The following is a 14,358-nucleotide window of genomic DNA, read 5'->3' on the forward strand; positions in this document are numbered from 1 at the left end:
CTGTAAGTGGGTTATGATATAAAACAGCCTGATCAGTTTGCTGTTACAGGAGTGAATAGATATGGTGCATAGGGATTTTGTTCTTTAATTGGGTATGCATTTATATTGGTATGACCACACTTGAAAATTACCTGACATCCTGGTGACTAGTATTGTGGGTAAGGAAACAGTTCTTTAACTCGCTCTCAGGGCTTGCATTTGAATGTAGCAAAGACTGGTAGTTTACTTTTGAAGGTTCTAAGTCTGACTAGGAGAGCACTGAATCACATAGCCATCCCTGACATTGCAGGTAACCGCCCCCCCCATTGCCATATCTGGTGCAATGCAGTTGGGCGTATAACCTGTGGCATCTGGAGCCACAGCAATAAAGGTCAACCTTGTGGACACTTGCAGGTATATGATATGATAAAAGTCTCCTTTCCTCGCTATACAGTTCTTAATTAATTGACTGTGGGCAAAAAAGCAGTAAGTGCAGTTACAGACTCAAAATAATTCTTAATGGGTATGAGTTCTGTAACTTTTGTGGCATTAATTTGGCACACACACCAGGAGGATGACTGGCATGGAAACTAGAAATATCACTGGTAATTTTTTTTAGGTCAAGGCATGCTTGAGGCATTATAACAGGGGCCTTTATTTTGCATCTAACCTGTGATATTTCTATTGTGGAAGTGGTTTGTGCTGACAGTGCATTCAATCAATAGAAAGTACTATATTCTTTACCATACTCATCCCTCACCTTAAATTTCATCATTTGTCTTTAACTGGGTTGACTTTTACCCAGCAATGAGCCTAACAGGTTTTTGTGAAATTTAGCTTGAATGCTGCAATATGTAAGAAGTAATTGGATACTCAATCTTTATCTTCCTTCCCCTCGGTTCCATCTGCAGAATCAACTGTAAATATGCATTGCATCACCCAGTTCTTTCACCTATTCTTGCTGCTTTTTTCAATTATTTATGTGCCTGTTATGTAACATTTCTTTAGTCATGACAATACTGAGCTTTAAGAGGCTGTATAAAGTACCAATTCTGCTATTGTTCATATTGATCTATTTCCCAATTTTTTATGTAATTTCACATTTTCACCAACTATATGTGTCGGGGGCCGCTTTAGCTCACTTGGCTTGACAGCTGGTTCATGAAGCAGAGTGAGGCCAGCAGTGCAGGTTCAATTCCCGTGCCGGCTGAGGTTATTCACAAAGGCCCACCTTCTCAACCTTGTCCCTCACCTGAGGTGTGGTGGCCCTCAGGTTAAATCACCACCAATCAGCTCTCCTTCAAAGGAGAGGGAGAATGCCCTGCCCTTATGAGGTTTGGGAGGGTGGGGGGGGGCAAGCTGAGCTTGTTAGTGCAGGAAATGAGTCCTTGGTGGGGCTTTCCTTGCCGAGGCCTGTTTAATAGCAGGGTCATTCTCGGGGCTGCAAGTGCTGGGAAATGCCCAGCTAAACGCACCCAAAACGAGACTCTTTTTTTTCCATTAAATTGCACCTGTTGAATACTTATGCTCATATTTCAGCTAATGTATACAAATTAGACAAAAGTAACATTGATTTCCAATTTTTAATGCGTCAGTTTATAAAGCTGTCTACCGAAGTATGTCCTTGGTGTTAAGTGTTACTGAGATGGGCACTTTCATGGAGGAACAATTTGCCTTGTCTGATGCAATCAGTTAATTGTTTTGGGCAAGTTAGGAAATTTAAAAAAAGACGATATTCTCTCCTCCATCATAATCTTTATTATTGTTACAAGTAGGCTTACATTAACACATTAACACTACCGTGGGCAGCACGGTAGCATTGTGGATAGCACAATTGCTTCACAGCTCCAGGGTCCCAGGTTCGATTCCGGCTTGGGTCACTGTCTGTGCGGAGTCTGCACATCCACCCCGTGTGTGCGTGGGTTTCCTCCGGGTGCTCCGGTTTCCTCCCACAGTCCGAAGATGTGCAGGTTAGGTGGATTGGCCGTGCTAAATTGCCTTTAGTGTCCAAAATTGCCCTTAATGTTGGGTGGGGTTACTGGGTTATGGGGATAGGGTGGAGGTGTTGACCTTAGGTAGGGTGCTCTTTCCAAGAGCTGGTGCAGACTCGATGGGCCGAATGGCATCCTTCTGCACTAAATTCTATGAACACTACAATGAAGTTACTGTGGAAATCCCTTAGTCGCCACACTCCGGTGCCTATTCGGGTACACTGAGGGACAATTCAGAATGTCCAATTCACCTAACAGCACGTCTTTCGGGACACCTGACACCCTCTGCTGGGACCATCAACAGACAATGTTGCAGCAAGTGTGGAGCCATTTTTCTCTGACTTTCGCCTGAGGGAGCTGACCCAGCGGCAGTGGGAGAACTGCCAGAGGTCTAGCAACAGCAGTTAATTAACATGACATTGGGAGATTCATAATGGTCAACGTTCAGTACCACGTACAGCCCATGGAGTCCCAGCCTCCACTTGTGACTGTTCCCAAGTTCTCTCGATAGTTGTTAGACTGCTGGCTTGCAACATTTTGTCCCGTCAAAATAGCTATGAATGGGACATAAATGTGACATTAGGGTACCAGTAAGTTCTGCTCTCCAATATCACCAAAACCGCCAATTAGGGGGTAAAGAGCCACAGAAAGATATGCAGTTGCTTGGCTGCCACCTTTGCTGCTGCGCGACTATAGAGGGTTGTACAAAGAAAATGAGAATGATTGCTCATTTTATTGAGCTAAACGCGGGTAACACAGTAGCACAATGGTTAGCACAGTTTCTTCACAGCACCAGGCCCCCAGGTTCGATTCCCGGCTTGGGTCACTGTCTGTGCAGAGTCTTCACGTTCTCCCCGTGTCTGCGTGGGTTTCCTCCGGGTGCTCTGGTTTCGTCCCTCAGTCCAAAGCTGTGCAGGTTAGGTGGATTGGCCTTGCTAAATTGCCCCTTAGTGTCCAAAGGTTAGGTGGGGTTACTGGATTGTGGGGATAAGGTGGAGGCGAGGGCTTAAGTAGGGTGCTCTTTCCAAGAGCTGGTGCAGACTCAATGGGCCGATTAGCCTCCTTCTGCACAGTAAATTCTATGATCTATGATTTGTGGGCAACACAAAGTTCACACAGCAATATGTGCCAGAATGTGAATAACAGGTATCCCTTGACGTTTGTAACTTGTTTCTCCTGCATTGCTTTGGTATTTGGGTTACTCACTGACTACATTAATTCCACACAGAGCTTACCATGTTCCAAGTGGAAAGATATTAGCAGTCAAGGTAAGAAAAATCCTTTATTTTTTTCAGTTGTTAAACCATGTATGCTACTGTTAAATGTTTGAAATGCTCTTTTTGTTGGTATTATGCACATTGCACCGTTCAGGCAGTTTTTACCTTTTATGCATTCCAGATTACTTTGTTCCACTCCCCCAGAGCAAACAGCACAGAGGCCAATTGCCATCCCATGAGATCAACCAGCTTAGTATTATTTGGGGATTAAACCTGGTTACTTATGGTCTGTGTGGTTTAGTGCCATGCCAGGCAAAAAATAAATCCCTACCAGCTCAACATTGTAGATACTTTTGGGTAATACAGTATGATAAAATGAAGTGTTTATGGTATTTGTCTCCGGTTTTGAATTGGATGTCCATCATGGGAAGTTGTTGCATTCAATAAATCTATGTATTTGTAGGCTACCACCAGGAAAAATGACAAAGAAAGCTGCCAGAATTCTTTAAAATCCAACTTATTTCTTGGAAGGGGACCTGCTACCTTTATGCTTATTTCCCCAATGTCATTAACATTGTGAATTGTCACTGTGAATTGGGCTCGCAAGATACAGATTTATTTTTTTAAAAGGGCTAATACTACAAGCAATATTTTAGAATATAAATACAAGGTTTCAGATCTCTAATCATTCTTGCTCTTACAGGAACAGCATCCTTTATGTGCAGTTAAATGGAAGTTATGTACATCAATTATAAATTATGTAGTAGGTCACAAATTTGAAAGATGTATTCTACCTAATTCATTCAAGCTTCATTTACAAAGATCATATTGCCATTGACCCACAGGGGAAGATCTACTGGACATAATGTCTTTTAAAGAGGGCAGCACGGTGGCGCAGTGGTTAGCATTGCTGCCTCACGACGCCGAGGTACCAGGTTTGCTCCCGGCTCTGGGTCACTGTCCGTGTGGAGTTTGCACATTCTCCCCGTGTTTGCGTGGGTTTCGCCCCCACAACCCAAACATGTGCAGGGTAGGTCGATTGGCCACACTAAATTGCCCTTTAATTGGAAAAATGAATTGGGTACTCTAAATTTATTTTTAAAAAATAATAATGTCTTTTAAAGAAAGTTTTGTCCTGCATTATAATTTTAAGACATTTCTCCTTAAGGCTGTTCTCTGATATATTGTTCACACATCATATTTTTCCATGATTAGACACGCCGTACAAATAAATGAAAAATTCTGACAATGAAATGATTTCTTGTTTGATAATTTCTGTATGAGAATTGATCAACTATGACTCAAAATAAGCAGACATCTTTCATACCTGTATTACATAGCTGACTGAATAACATCAGTCTCTGCCCTTAACCTTGATTAGACTATTGAAAGGAGAACAGGAAAAAGGGTCAGAGCTGATTATTTAAAAGTGCACCACACTAAGACAAAATCTAATTGTTGACGAAAGCTGCAATCTAGAAAAATATCTTGGAGATAGTAGGCCTCTGAAATTGAGTGCTTTTCTTAATCTCTCCACATTAGCAATGACATAAATGTCCTTTTGAATAATTAGTCCTAGCCTGTGAACATTCGCAATCGGCATGCTTGAATCAGAGCAGATGAAAGACTGCTTGATACTCGAGATGCATGTGTTTTTTCCCCTCATGAATTACTGTTCATTTCCAACAAAATATAAAGAATGCAACATGGCATGGCAACATGAATGTCCTTTTTTAAAAAAAAATGTTTTATTAAAGTTTTCACAAAATATCAACAACAAAATGTAAAAGGGAACCCAATAGAATTAAATACAAAACAAAACAACCCAGTGCCCCCCACCCCCTATACATAAATAATATATTAACACCCGCTGAAACACATAGCGAACATAGCAAATATATACACCCCCTCAGATCCCCAGTATAGACGGAACAAAAATAAAATAGAACCCCCAACCCCCCTCGGGTTGCTGCTGCTGACCATTGTCTACCGTTCTGCCAGGAAGTCCAAGAACGGTTGCCACCGCCTGAAGAACCCTTGCACCCCTTAAGGCGAATTTCACCCTCTCCAATTTAATAAACCCCGCCATTTCGTTGATCCAGGATTCCACGCTTGGGGGCCTCGCATCCTTCCACTGAAGAAGAATCCTTCGCCGGGCTACCAGGGACGCAAAAGCCAGAATACCGGCCTCTTTCGCCTCCTGCACTCCCGGCTCCTCTGCAACCCCAAATATTGCGAACCCCTAGCCCGGTTTGGCCCTGGATCCTACCACCCTCGACACCGTCCTCGCTACGCTCTTCCAAAATTCCTCCAGCGCTGGGCATGCCCAGAACATATGGGTGTGGTTTGCTGGGCTCCCTGAGCACCTAACACACCTGTCCTCACCCCCCAAAAAACGGCTCATCCTTGTCCCGGTCATGTGTGCCCTGTGCAGCACCTTAAACTGTATGAGGCTGAGCCTCGTGCACGAAGATGAAGAGTTCACCCTCCCTAAGGTATCTGCCCACGTCCCTTCCTCGATCTCCTCTCCCAACTCCTCTTCCCACTTACCTTTCAGCACTTCCACCGAGGCCTCCTCCTCCTCCTGCATCACCTGGTATGTTGCCGAGATCTTCCCCTCTCCAACCCACGCCCCCGAGAGCACCCTGTCCTGTACCGTGCGTGGCGGTAGCAGCGGGAATTCCACCACTTGCCGCCTGGCAAACGCCCTTACCTGTAGATACCTTTAGGCGTTTCCCAGGGGCAGCCCGTACTTCTCCTCCAGCTCACCCAGGCTCGCGAACTTCCCATCCACAAACAGGTCCCCCAACCTTCTTATCCCTGCCCTGTGCCACCCCAAAAACCCTCCCATCTATTCTCCCTGGGACAAACCGATGGTTACCCCATGTCAGGGTCCATACCGAGGCTCCCACTTCCCCCCCCCTGTGCCGCCTCCATTGCCCCCAAATTTTGAGGGCAGCCGCCACCATCGGGCTCGTGGTATACCTCATTGGAGGGAGCGCCGCGGCGCCGTTGCCAGCGCCTCCAGACTCGTACCCTCACAAGATGCCATCTCCTGCCTCTTCCATGCCGCCCCCTCCCCCTCCATCACCCACTTGCACACCATCGCCGCATTGGCGGCCCAGTAGTAGCCACAGAGGTTGGGCAGCGGCAGCCCCCCCATCCCTACTCCGCTCCAGGAACACCCTTCTCAGCCTCGGAGTCCCTTGCGCCCACACAAACCCCGTTAAGCCCCTGTTGACCTGCCTAAAGAAGGCCTTCGGGATAAGAATGGGGAGGCACTGGAATAGGAACAAAATCCTTGGGAGCACCGTCACCTTGACTGACTGCACCCTACCCGCCAGGGACAGCGGCAACGCGTCCCACCTCTTAAACTCCTCCTCCATTTGCTCCACCAGCCTCGTGAAATTAAGTCTATGCAGGGGCACCCAGCTCCTGGCCACCTGGACCCCAAAATACCTGAAGCTCCTCTCCGCCCTTTTTAGTGGGAGCTCACCAATCCCCCTCTCCTAGTCCCCTGGGTGAACCACAAACAACTCGCTTTTCCCCATGTTGAGCTTGTACCCTGAGAAATCCCCGAACTCCCTGAGGATCCTCATTACCTCCGGCATTCCCCCCACCGGGTCCGCCACATATAACAGCAAGTCGTCCGCATAGAGCGACACCCTATGCTCCTCCCCACCCCGCACCAGCCCCCTCCAGTTCCTCGACTCCCTCAGTGCCATAGCCAGGGGTTCAATCGCCAGCGCGAAGAGCAGGGGGGACAAGGGACACCCCTGCCTCGTCCCTCGGTGCAACCGAAAGTACTCAGACCTCCTCTTGTTCGTGGCCACACCCGCCATCGGGACCTCGTCAGCCTAACCCACCTGAACCCCTCCCCAAACCCAAACCTCTTCAGCACCTCCCACAAGTACCCCCACTCTACCCTATCAAAGGCCTTCTCAGCGTCCATCGCCACCACTATCTCCGCCTCCCCCTCCCTCGCCAGCATCATAATAACGTTCAGGAGCCTCCGCACATTCGCGTTCAACTGCCTCCCCTTCACGAACCCCATCTGGTCTTCGTGGATGACCTGCGGCACACAATCCTCAATTCTCGTGGCTAAGACCTTCGCCAGCACCTTGGCATCTACATTTAACAATGAAATCGGCCTGTAAGACCCACACAGCAGGGGATCCTTGTCCCGCTTCAGGATCAAGGAGATCAGTGCCCGGTACATCGTCGGGGGCAACGCCCCCCCCTTCCTTGCCTCATTGAAGGTCCTAACCAGCAACGGGCCCAACAGGTCCACATATTTTTTGTAAAATTAGACCGGGAAACCTTCCGGCCACAGTGCCTTCCCCGCCTGCATGCCCCCTATCCTTTTGGCCAGTTCCTCCAACCCAATCGGGGCCCCTAATCCCGCCACCAGTCCCTCCTCCAGCTTCGGGAACTTCAGTTGGTACAGAAAGCGGCCCATCCCTCCCTCCCTCCAGTGGTGGCTCGGACCGATACAGTTCCTCATAAAAGCCTCTGAAGACCCCATTGATGCCAACCCCACTCCGCACCACACTCCCTCCCCTATCCTTAACTCCCCCGATCTGCCTAGCTGCGTCCCGCTTCCGAAGCTGATGCACCAGCATCCGACTTGCCTTTTCCCCATATTCATAAATCGCCCCCTGGGCCTTCCTCCACTGCGCTTCCCCTTCCTGGTGGTCAACAGGTCGAATTCGGCCTGGAGGCTACGCCTCTCCCTCAACTGTCCCACCTCCGTCACCTCCGCAAACCTGCTGTCTACCATCACCATCTCCCCCACAAGCCTCTCCCTCTGCTCTCTCCTCTCCTTGTGGGCCCTAATGGAGATCAGCTCTCCCCTAAACACCTCCTTTAGCGCCTCCCAGACCATCCCCACTCGGACCTCCCCGTTATCGTTGGCCTTCAGGTATCTCTCCATGCTTCTTCGGACCCGCTCGCTCACCTCCTCATCCGCCAACAGCCCACCTCCAAGCGCCACAACGGGTGCTGGTCCCTCTCCTCCCACAGCTCGAGGTCTACCCAATGCGGGGCGTGATCCGAAATGGCTATCGCCGAGTACTCGGTATCCCCTACTTCCGCAATCAGCGCCCTGCTCATAACAAAAAAGTTGATCCGGGAATAGGCCTTATGAACGTGCGAGAAGAATGAAAATTCCCTAGCCCCTGGCCTTGCAAATCTCCAAGGGTCCACCTCCCATCTGGTCCATAAACCCCCTCAGCACTTTAACCACCGCCGGCCTCCTACCCGTCCTAGACCTGGAGCGATCCAGTGCCGGATCCAACACAGTGTTAAAGTCCCCCCCCCATTATCAGGCCCCCCACTTCCAAGTCCGGGATCCGACCCAACATGCGCCGCATAAAACCCGCATCTTCCCAGTTCGGGACGTACACGTTGACCAGCACCACCCTTTCCCCTTGCAGCTTACCACTTACCATTACGTACCTGCCGCCATTGTCTGTCACAATGTTCGACGCCTCGAACGACATCCTCTTTCCCACCAAGATCACCACCCCCCGATTTGTGGCATCCAGCCCCGAATGAAACACCTGGCCTACCCACCCCTTCCTCATTCTTACCTGGTCTGCCACCTTCAGGTGTGTCTCCTGGAGCATGACCACATTCGCCTCCAGCCCCTTCAGGTGTGCGAACACCCGGGCCCGCTTAACCGGCCCGTTCAGCCCCCTTACGTTCCAGGTAATCAGCCGGATCAGGGGGCTACCCGCCCCCCTCCCCCGCCGACTAGCCATAACCCCTCCTCGGCCAGGCACGCGCCCACGCCCGGCCCGTTCCCCACGGCGGCAGACCCCCGTCCCAACACCCTCTACTCGCTCCAGCTCCCCCTTGAACATACCAGCGGCAACCTGGCCCCCCCGCCCCCCCAAAAAAACACCCCAGCTAGGATCCCTCCTCGCTGCATTGCTCCCCCCATTGCACTGCCGCAAGTCAGCTGACTCCTGTTGATCCCGGCCGCTCCCGCTTCTCCTTCGACTCCCCCCATTGTGAGTCTTTCCCGCCCCCTCCATTACCCACCAGCAGGCTCTCCGCCTCCCCTTCCATCCCAAGCGTGGGAAAAAACCCGCGCTTCCCCGCCCCCTCCAGCCTTCAGCGTGGAAAAAAGCCCGCGCTTTCCACCTGCCCGGCCCTGCCTCCTCTGTCGCAGCTCCTTTTACAGGCCCAATCCCCTCACCCCCGACTCGGGCCTCACAATCCCCCGCGGGGCCCCATCCCCCCTATCCGCCATCCACCCCCTACTCCGCTTGCCCCCCTCCAAGAGCCCACCCGACAGACCCAACCAAAACAGTGCCCAACCTACCCTAACCACCCACACCGAACCAAAACTGAACAAGAACAAAAAAAAACCCCTCAAAATGTAACACAACAACAGTAATCCCCGACCATCCCCACATCCGACCCCCCCATCCCGACCCTCAGTTTGTGTCCTGCTTCTCGGCCTGAACAAAGGCCCACGCCTCCTCCGGGGACTCAAAATAATGGTTCCGGTCCTTGTAGATGACCCACAGACGCGCCGGCTGCAGCATGCCAAACTTCACCCCCTTCCTGTGCAGCACCGCCTTTGCCCGGTTGTACCCGGCCCTCCTCTTCGCCACCTCCGCACTCCAGTCCTGATATACTCGAACCTCCGCGTTCTCCCACCTGTTGCTCCTCTCTTTCTTGGCCCACCTGAGTACGCACTCCCGATCAGCGAACCGATGAAACCGCACCAACACCGCTTGCGGCGGCTCGTTTGCCTTGGGCCTCCTCGCCAGCACTCTATGGGCCCCTTCCAGCTCCAGGGGCCCCTGGAAGGACCCCGCTCCCATCAACGAGTTTAACATGGTGACCACATAGGCCCCCACGACTGACCCCTCCAGCCCTCCGGGAGACCCAGGATCCGCAGATTTTTCCGCCTCGACTGATTCTCCATCTCCTCGAACTGTTCCTGCCATTTCTTGTGGAGCGCCTCGTGCGCCTCCTCCTTTTCCGCAAGTCCTAAGATCTCGTCCTCGTTATCTGAGATCTTTTGTCGAACCTCGTGGATCGCCACCCCCTGGGCCGTCTTGGTCTCCAGCAGCTTATCAATAGAAGCCTTCATCAGCTCCAGCAGGTCCGCTTTGAGCTCCCTGAAGCAGCGCTGGATAACCTCCTGCTGCTCCTGCGCCCACTGCATCCACGCTGCCTGGTCCCTGCCCGCCGCCATCTTGCTCTTCTTCCCTCGCACTTTCTTTGGCTTCACCACCACTTTTTTTAGTCGCCCCGCTCCTGGTCCAAGCCATACACTGTCGGGGGAATGTTGGAGTCTTCTTCCCACACCGGCAAATGTCGCAAAATGCCGTTTGGGGGCCCTGAAAAGAGCCCAAAAGTCTGTTCCAAGCGGGAGCTGCCGAACGTGCGACTTAGCTCTGCATAGCCGCAACCGGAAGTCGCAACATGAATGTCCTGATGCACAAGGATTGTACTGAGAAATTCTCAGTAAAATCAGGAATCCGTAACTTGCCTTAAGCAGACAGTTGGATAATATCATCTTGTAATGGATTTAAAACTTGTGCATAGCTAAGGCAACCTTCTCGGGTGTATGTAAACAATCCAGTGGCACTCTTTAAAGAAGAACAGCATAGTTCCCTCGTGCCCTTCGATCAACACCGCCAAAACAGATTTATTTGATTTGCTGTTTAAGGGACCTTGTTGGTTTTTAAAAATTAATTTACGGGATGCTGGGATAGGCCAGCATTTATTGCCCATCCCTAGTTGCCCTTCGACAAGGTGGTGCTGGGTTGCCTTCTTGAATTGCTGCAGTCCTTCAGGTGTAGGTACACCCTCAGAGCTCCAGAATGTTGCCCCAGGGACAGTGAAGGAACGGTGATATATTTCCGAGTCAGGGTGGCGAGTGACTTGGAGGGGAACCTCCAGGTGATGGGGTTCCCAAGTATCTGCTGCTCTTATCCTTCTAGATGGTAGTGGTCATGGGTTTGGATGGTGCTGTCAAAGGAACCGTGGCAAGTTATTGCAGTACATCTTGTAGATGGTACACAGGGCTGCTACTGTTTGTCGGTGGTGGAGGTTTGAATGTTTGTAGAAGGAGGAGCAGTCAAGTGGGCTGCTTTGTCCTGGATGGTGTCAAGCTTCTTGAGTTTTGTTGGAGCTGCACTCATCCAGACTGGTTACAGTGCAGCAATGACTTCACTTCAAAAGTATTTTGTTGGCTATGAAGTAACTTGGGATGCCCTGAGGTAGCATAAATGTAAGTTTACATCTAGTATGAATGCAAGTTTTTTTCATTTACAGTTTATTAAAGAACAGAAATGGGAAATACATTTATTTTTTCGGTGGACTTCAGTTTTGTTTACATTTTCTGGAAAACTAGACTTCAGGCAAAAAAGGCTGCCTATTTTCAACATGCTTAGCCTCATGAAAACAGGACTTAGAATTTTATTTAAGTCACAAGTTGAGGTATACGTTTACTAATACCTTTATCCTGCAATTTCATCAAAATCATAACTCCACTTTAATAAAAATCAGTGTAAAAAATAATAATCGTTATTAGTGTCTCAAGTAGCTGACATTAACATTGCAATTAAGTAGGGGCAGCACGGTGATGCAGTGATTAGCACTGCTGCTTCACGGCGCCGAGGTCCCAGGATTGATCCCGGCTCTGGGTCACTGTCCGTGTGAAGTTTGCACATTCTCCCCATGTTTGCGTGGGTTTCGCCCCCACAACCCAAAGATGTGCAGGGTAGGTGGATTGGCTATTCTAAATTGCCCCTTAATTGGAAAAAATGAATTGGGTACTCTAAATTTTTTATTTTAAAAAAAAACATTGCAATGAAGTTACTGTGAAAATCCCCTAGTCGCCATACTCCGGCACCTGTTCAGGTACACAGAGGGAGAATTCAGAATGTCCAATTCACCTAACAAGCACGTCTTTCAGGACTTGTGGGAGGAAACCGGAGCACCCAGAGGAAACCCATGCAGGCACAGGGAGAATGTGCAGACTCTGCACAGACAGTGACCCAAGCCGGGAATCGAACCCGGGTCCCTGGTGCTGTCAAGCAATAGTGCTAACCACTGTGCTACCGTGATGCCCATAAATCTGAACACAGATATTAATGCCAATGTTTAAAACACTAAAAATCTATCCAAATAACCTAGCCCCTCCAAAACGGGAATTATTGTGCCTCCCAGCTGTAGGTATAGAAATTTCTCCATTTAAATTTTTAAAAATAGACACGATGTTTAAAATGTGTATATGTACAGATTTAATCAGGATGTGATATAAAAAGGGGAAAAGTAATAATTAGTCAATTGCAGTTTAATCCCAAATTATATTAATGTTTTGGTTGTGATTTTCTTCTTTAAGAGCAATGAGTAAATTGAAGTCTTCCCAAATTTGTTGTGGTTTTGCTTTTTATGTATATACAAAGAAAGGCAGGTAGTACTTACTTTTCTCGTAACCTTGTCTACTGTTGGGCACAACGCAGCATTCAAATGCTTAATTTGATTAATCATTTATAAAGTAATCATGCATCTCATGCTGCAAAAGTACATATAAAGACAATTGTGTCAGCTAGGGATTATATAAGTAAATTAAACAGGAATAGTAGCTTAATTTGACCTGTGATTCTGCACTCCTTCCCTTAAGTGGAACGTGTGCTGCTCCTGCAAATAGACGAAGTCATCCATGTCAGCCAGTGATGAATTGCCTTATTTGTACTGTATATTTTAATAGCCTTGCACTAATTTAAGTTGAGCACAAAGAGTAAATTATAATTCAGTCAGTTGACTGCTTGTATTTAACTTGACAACTCATCCTTGTTTGTCCTGGAGGTGTATTGGTGATCTGAGCAAATTTACTCAGGTACTCCAGTCTCAGCCTTAAATGCTATTCCTATTAATTGAGGGACACTGGGATGTGTGGCGGTGAATTATTCCATTTTTTTTTCACCGGGAGACCCTGAGTTGAATTTTGTTGGTGAATGACTATTGATTCACAAGTATGTGGTTTTAAATTTTCCTTGGCAGCAGGATATTACAGTTACAAGTCAATTTGAAGCTGCTTTTTATAAATCACCCTACAGCAAGGTAAAAAATGGGTTTCCACATGATCTCAAATATGTTCCCCCACCATATAAAAAAAAGAAGGCTTTTGTGTGTCATGTTAACTGATAATGTGCTGGTTGTCCTGGGTAACCAAAGTACATTTTCTGATTCAAGCTTTAATTTCTGTTTTAATGTCTCCTCTCTGGCATCATAAACTGCAACACACACAGAATATTCCAGTTTGTCTTTTCATCGTCAATTCCAATCCTTGCTAAACCTCTGGCTTCCCATGTCCCAGAGGATTGATTTTTTAAAGATTCTTATGCACATCTTTAAATCCCCTCCCATAGCCTTGTTTCTCAACCTTCATGATCTCTCCACGTAACCACCTCTCATATCAGCCTGCTTCTCGTGTCCCCATTTGCTCCATCATTGCAGCTGATGCTTTAGTCGCTGTGTCCCTGTCCTCCAGAATTCCTTCTCTTTTTAACTCTTACTCTCTCTTGCTGTCAAAGAGTTTCCTGAGGACCTTTTTTCTTTTACCATGCTTTCGACTCTTCCGAATTCTTCACTTTCCCAAGCTATGGCCTGGATTTTGCAGTTGTAGTGACTGGGAAACTGTCAGCATTCACCATCAGTGCAATTGTGAAATTGACAACAGCCTCTGAAATCTGCAAATGCACAGTTAAATGCAGAATTGCAAAAGTTGCTGTCAGTTATTCCCGGTTCCTCCACAAGGTGCACTGTTATAAAGTACTGCAGATTGAAATCTTTAGAAATAACTTGAATTGATGTGAACTTCCATTTTTTATGCTGTAAAAAGCTTGAAATATTTACTCCTCGTTAAATGAAATGTAATAGGGTTTTTAGTTCAATTTAATTCACTTTATTATTATTCATATGGAAATTTGTTTTGGCTGCGTTCATTCGTTAAAAAACACATGAACGAATAATAAAAGAAAATCATTCTTTCACAAACATCTAACTTTATTTTAATATGTATTAAAATCTATTCCAATGCATCAAAGTAATCAGTGAGTCCTGCTCTGATTGTATATTCTCATCCGTACATCAAAATCCTGTTCAAAGTTCTTCTTTAGAAGGGCACAAACTAGTTCAGG

General features: G+C 47.9%; 1 protein-coding gene across 18 annotated transcripts in view; it reads left to right on the top strand.

Annotated features, from left to right (window-relative positions):
- The window catches only part of map2k5 (mitogen-activated protein kinase kinase 5), a 426,928-nt gene that overhangs the window by 197,187 nt on the left and 215,383 nt on the right, over positions 1 to 14,358 (top strand). For all 18 annotated transcript variants that reach the window (XR_011933854.1, XM_072470457.1, XM_072470459.1 and 15 more), the window contains one exon: positions 3,199 to 3,238. Coding sequence is in view for 17 of the 18 variants with exons in the window: in XM_072470457.1 (XP_072326558.1) it covers positions 3,199 to 3,238 (40 nt within the window). In the remaining variant the exon portion in view is untranslated. The remainder of the gene's footprint in view (positions 1 to 3,198; positions 3,239 to 14,358) is intronic.

This window comes from Scyliorhinus torazame, chromosome 12, assembly GCF_047496885.1.
Source record: "Scyliorhinus torazame isolate Kashiwa2021f chromosome 12, sScyTor2.1, whole genome shotgun sequence".
Taxonomy (NCBI): Eukaryota; Metazoa; Chordata; class Chondrichthyes; order Carcharhiniformes; family Scyliorhinidae; genus Scyliorhinus; species Scyliorhinus torazame.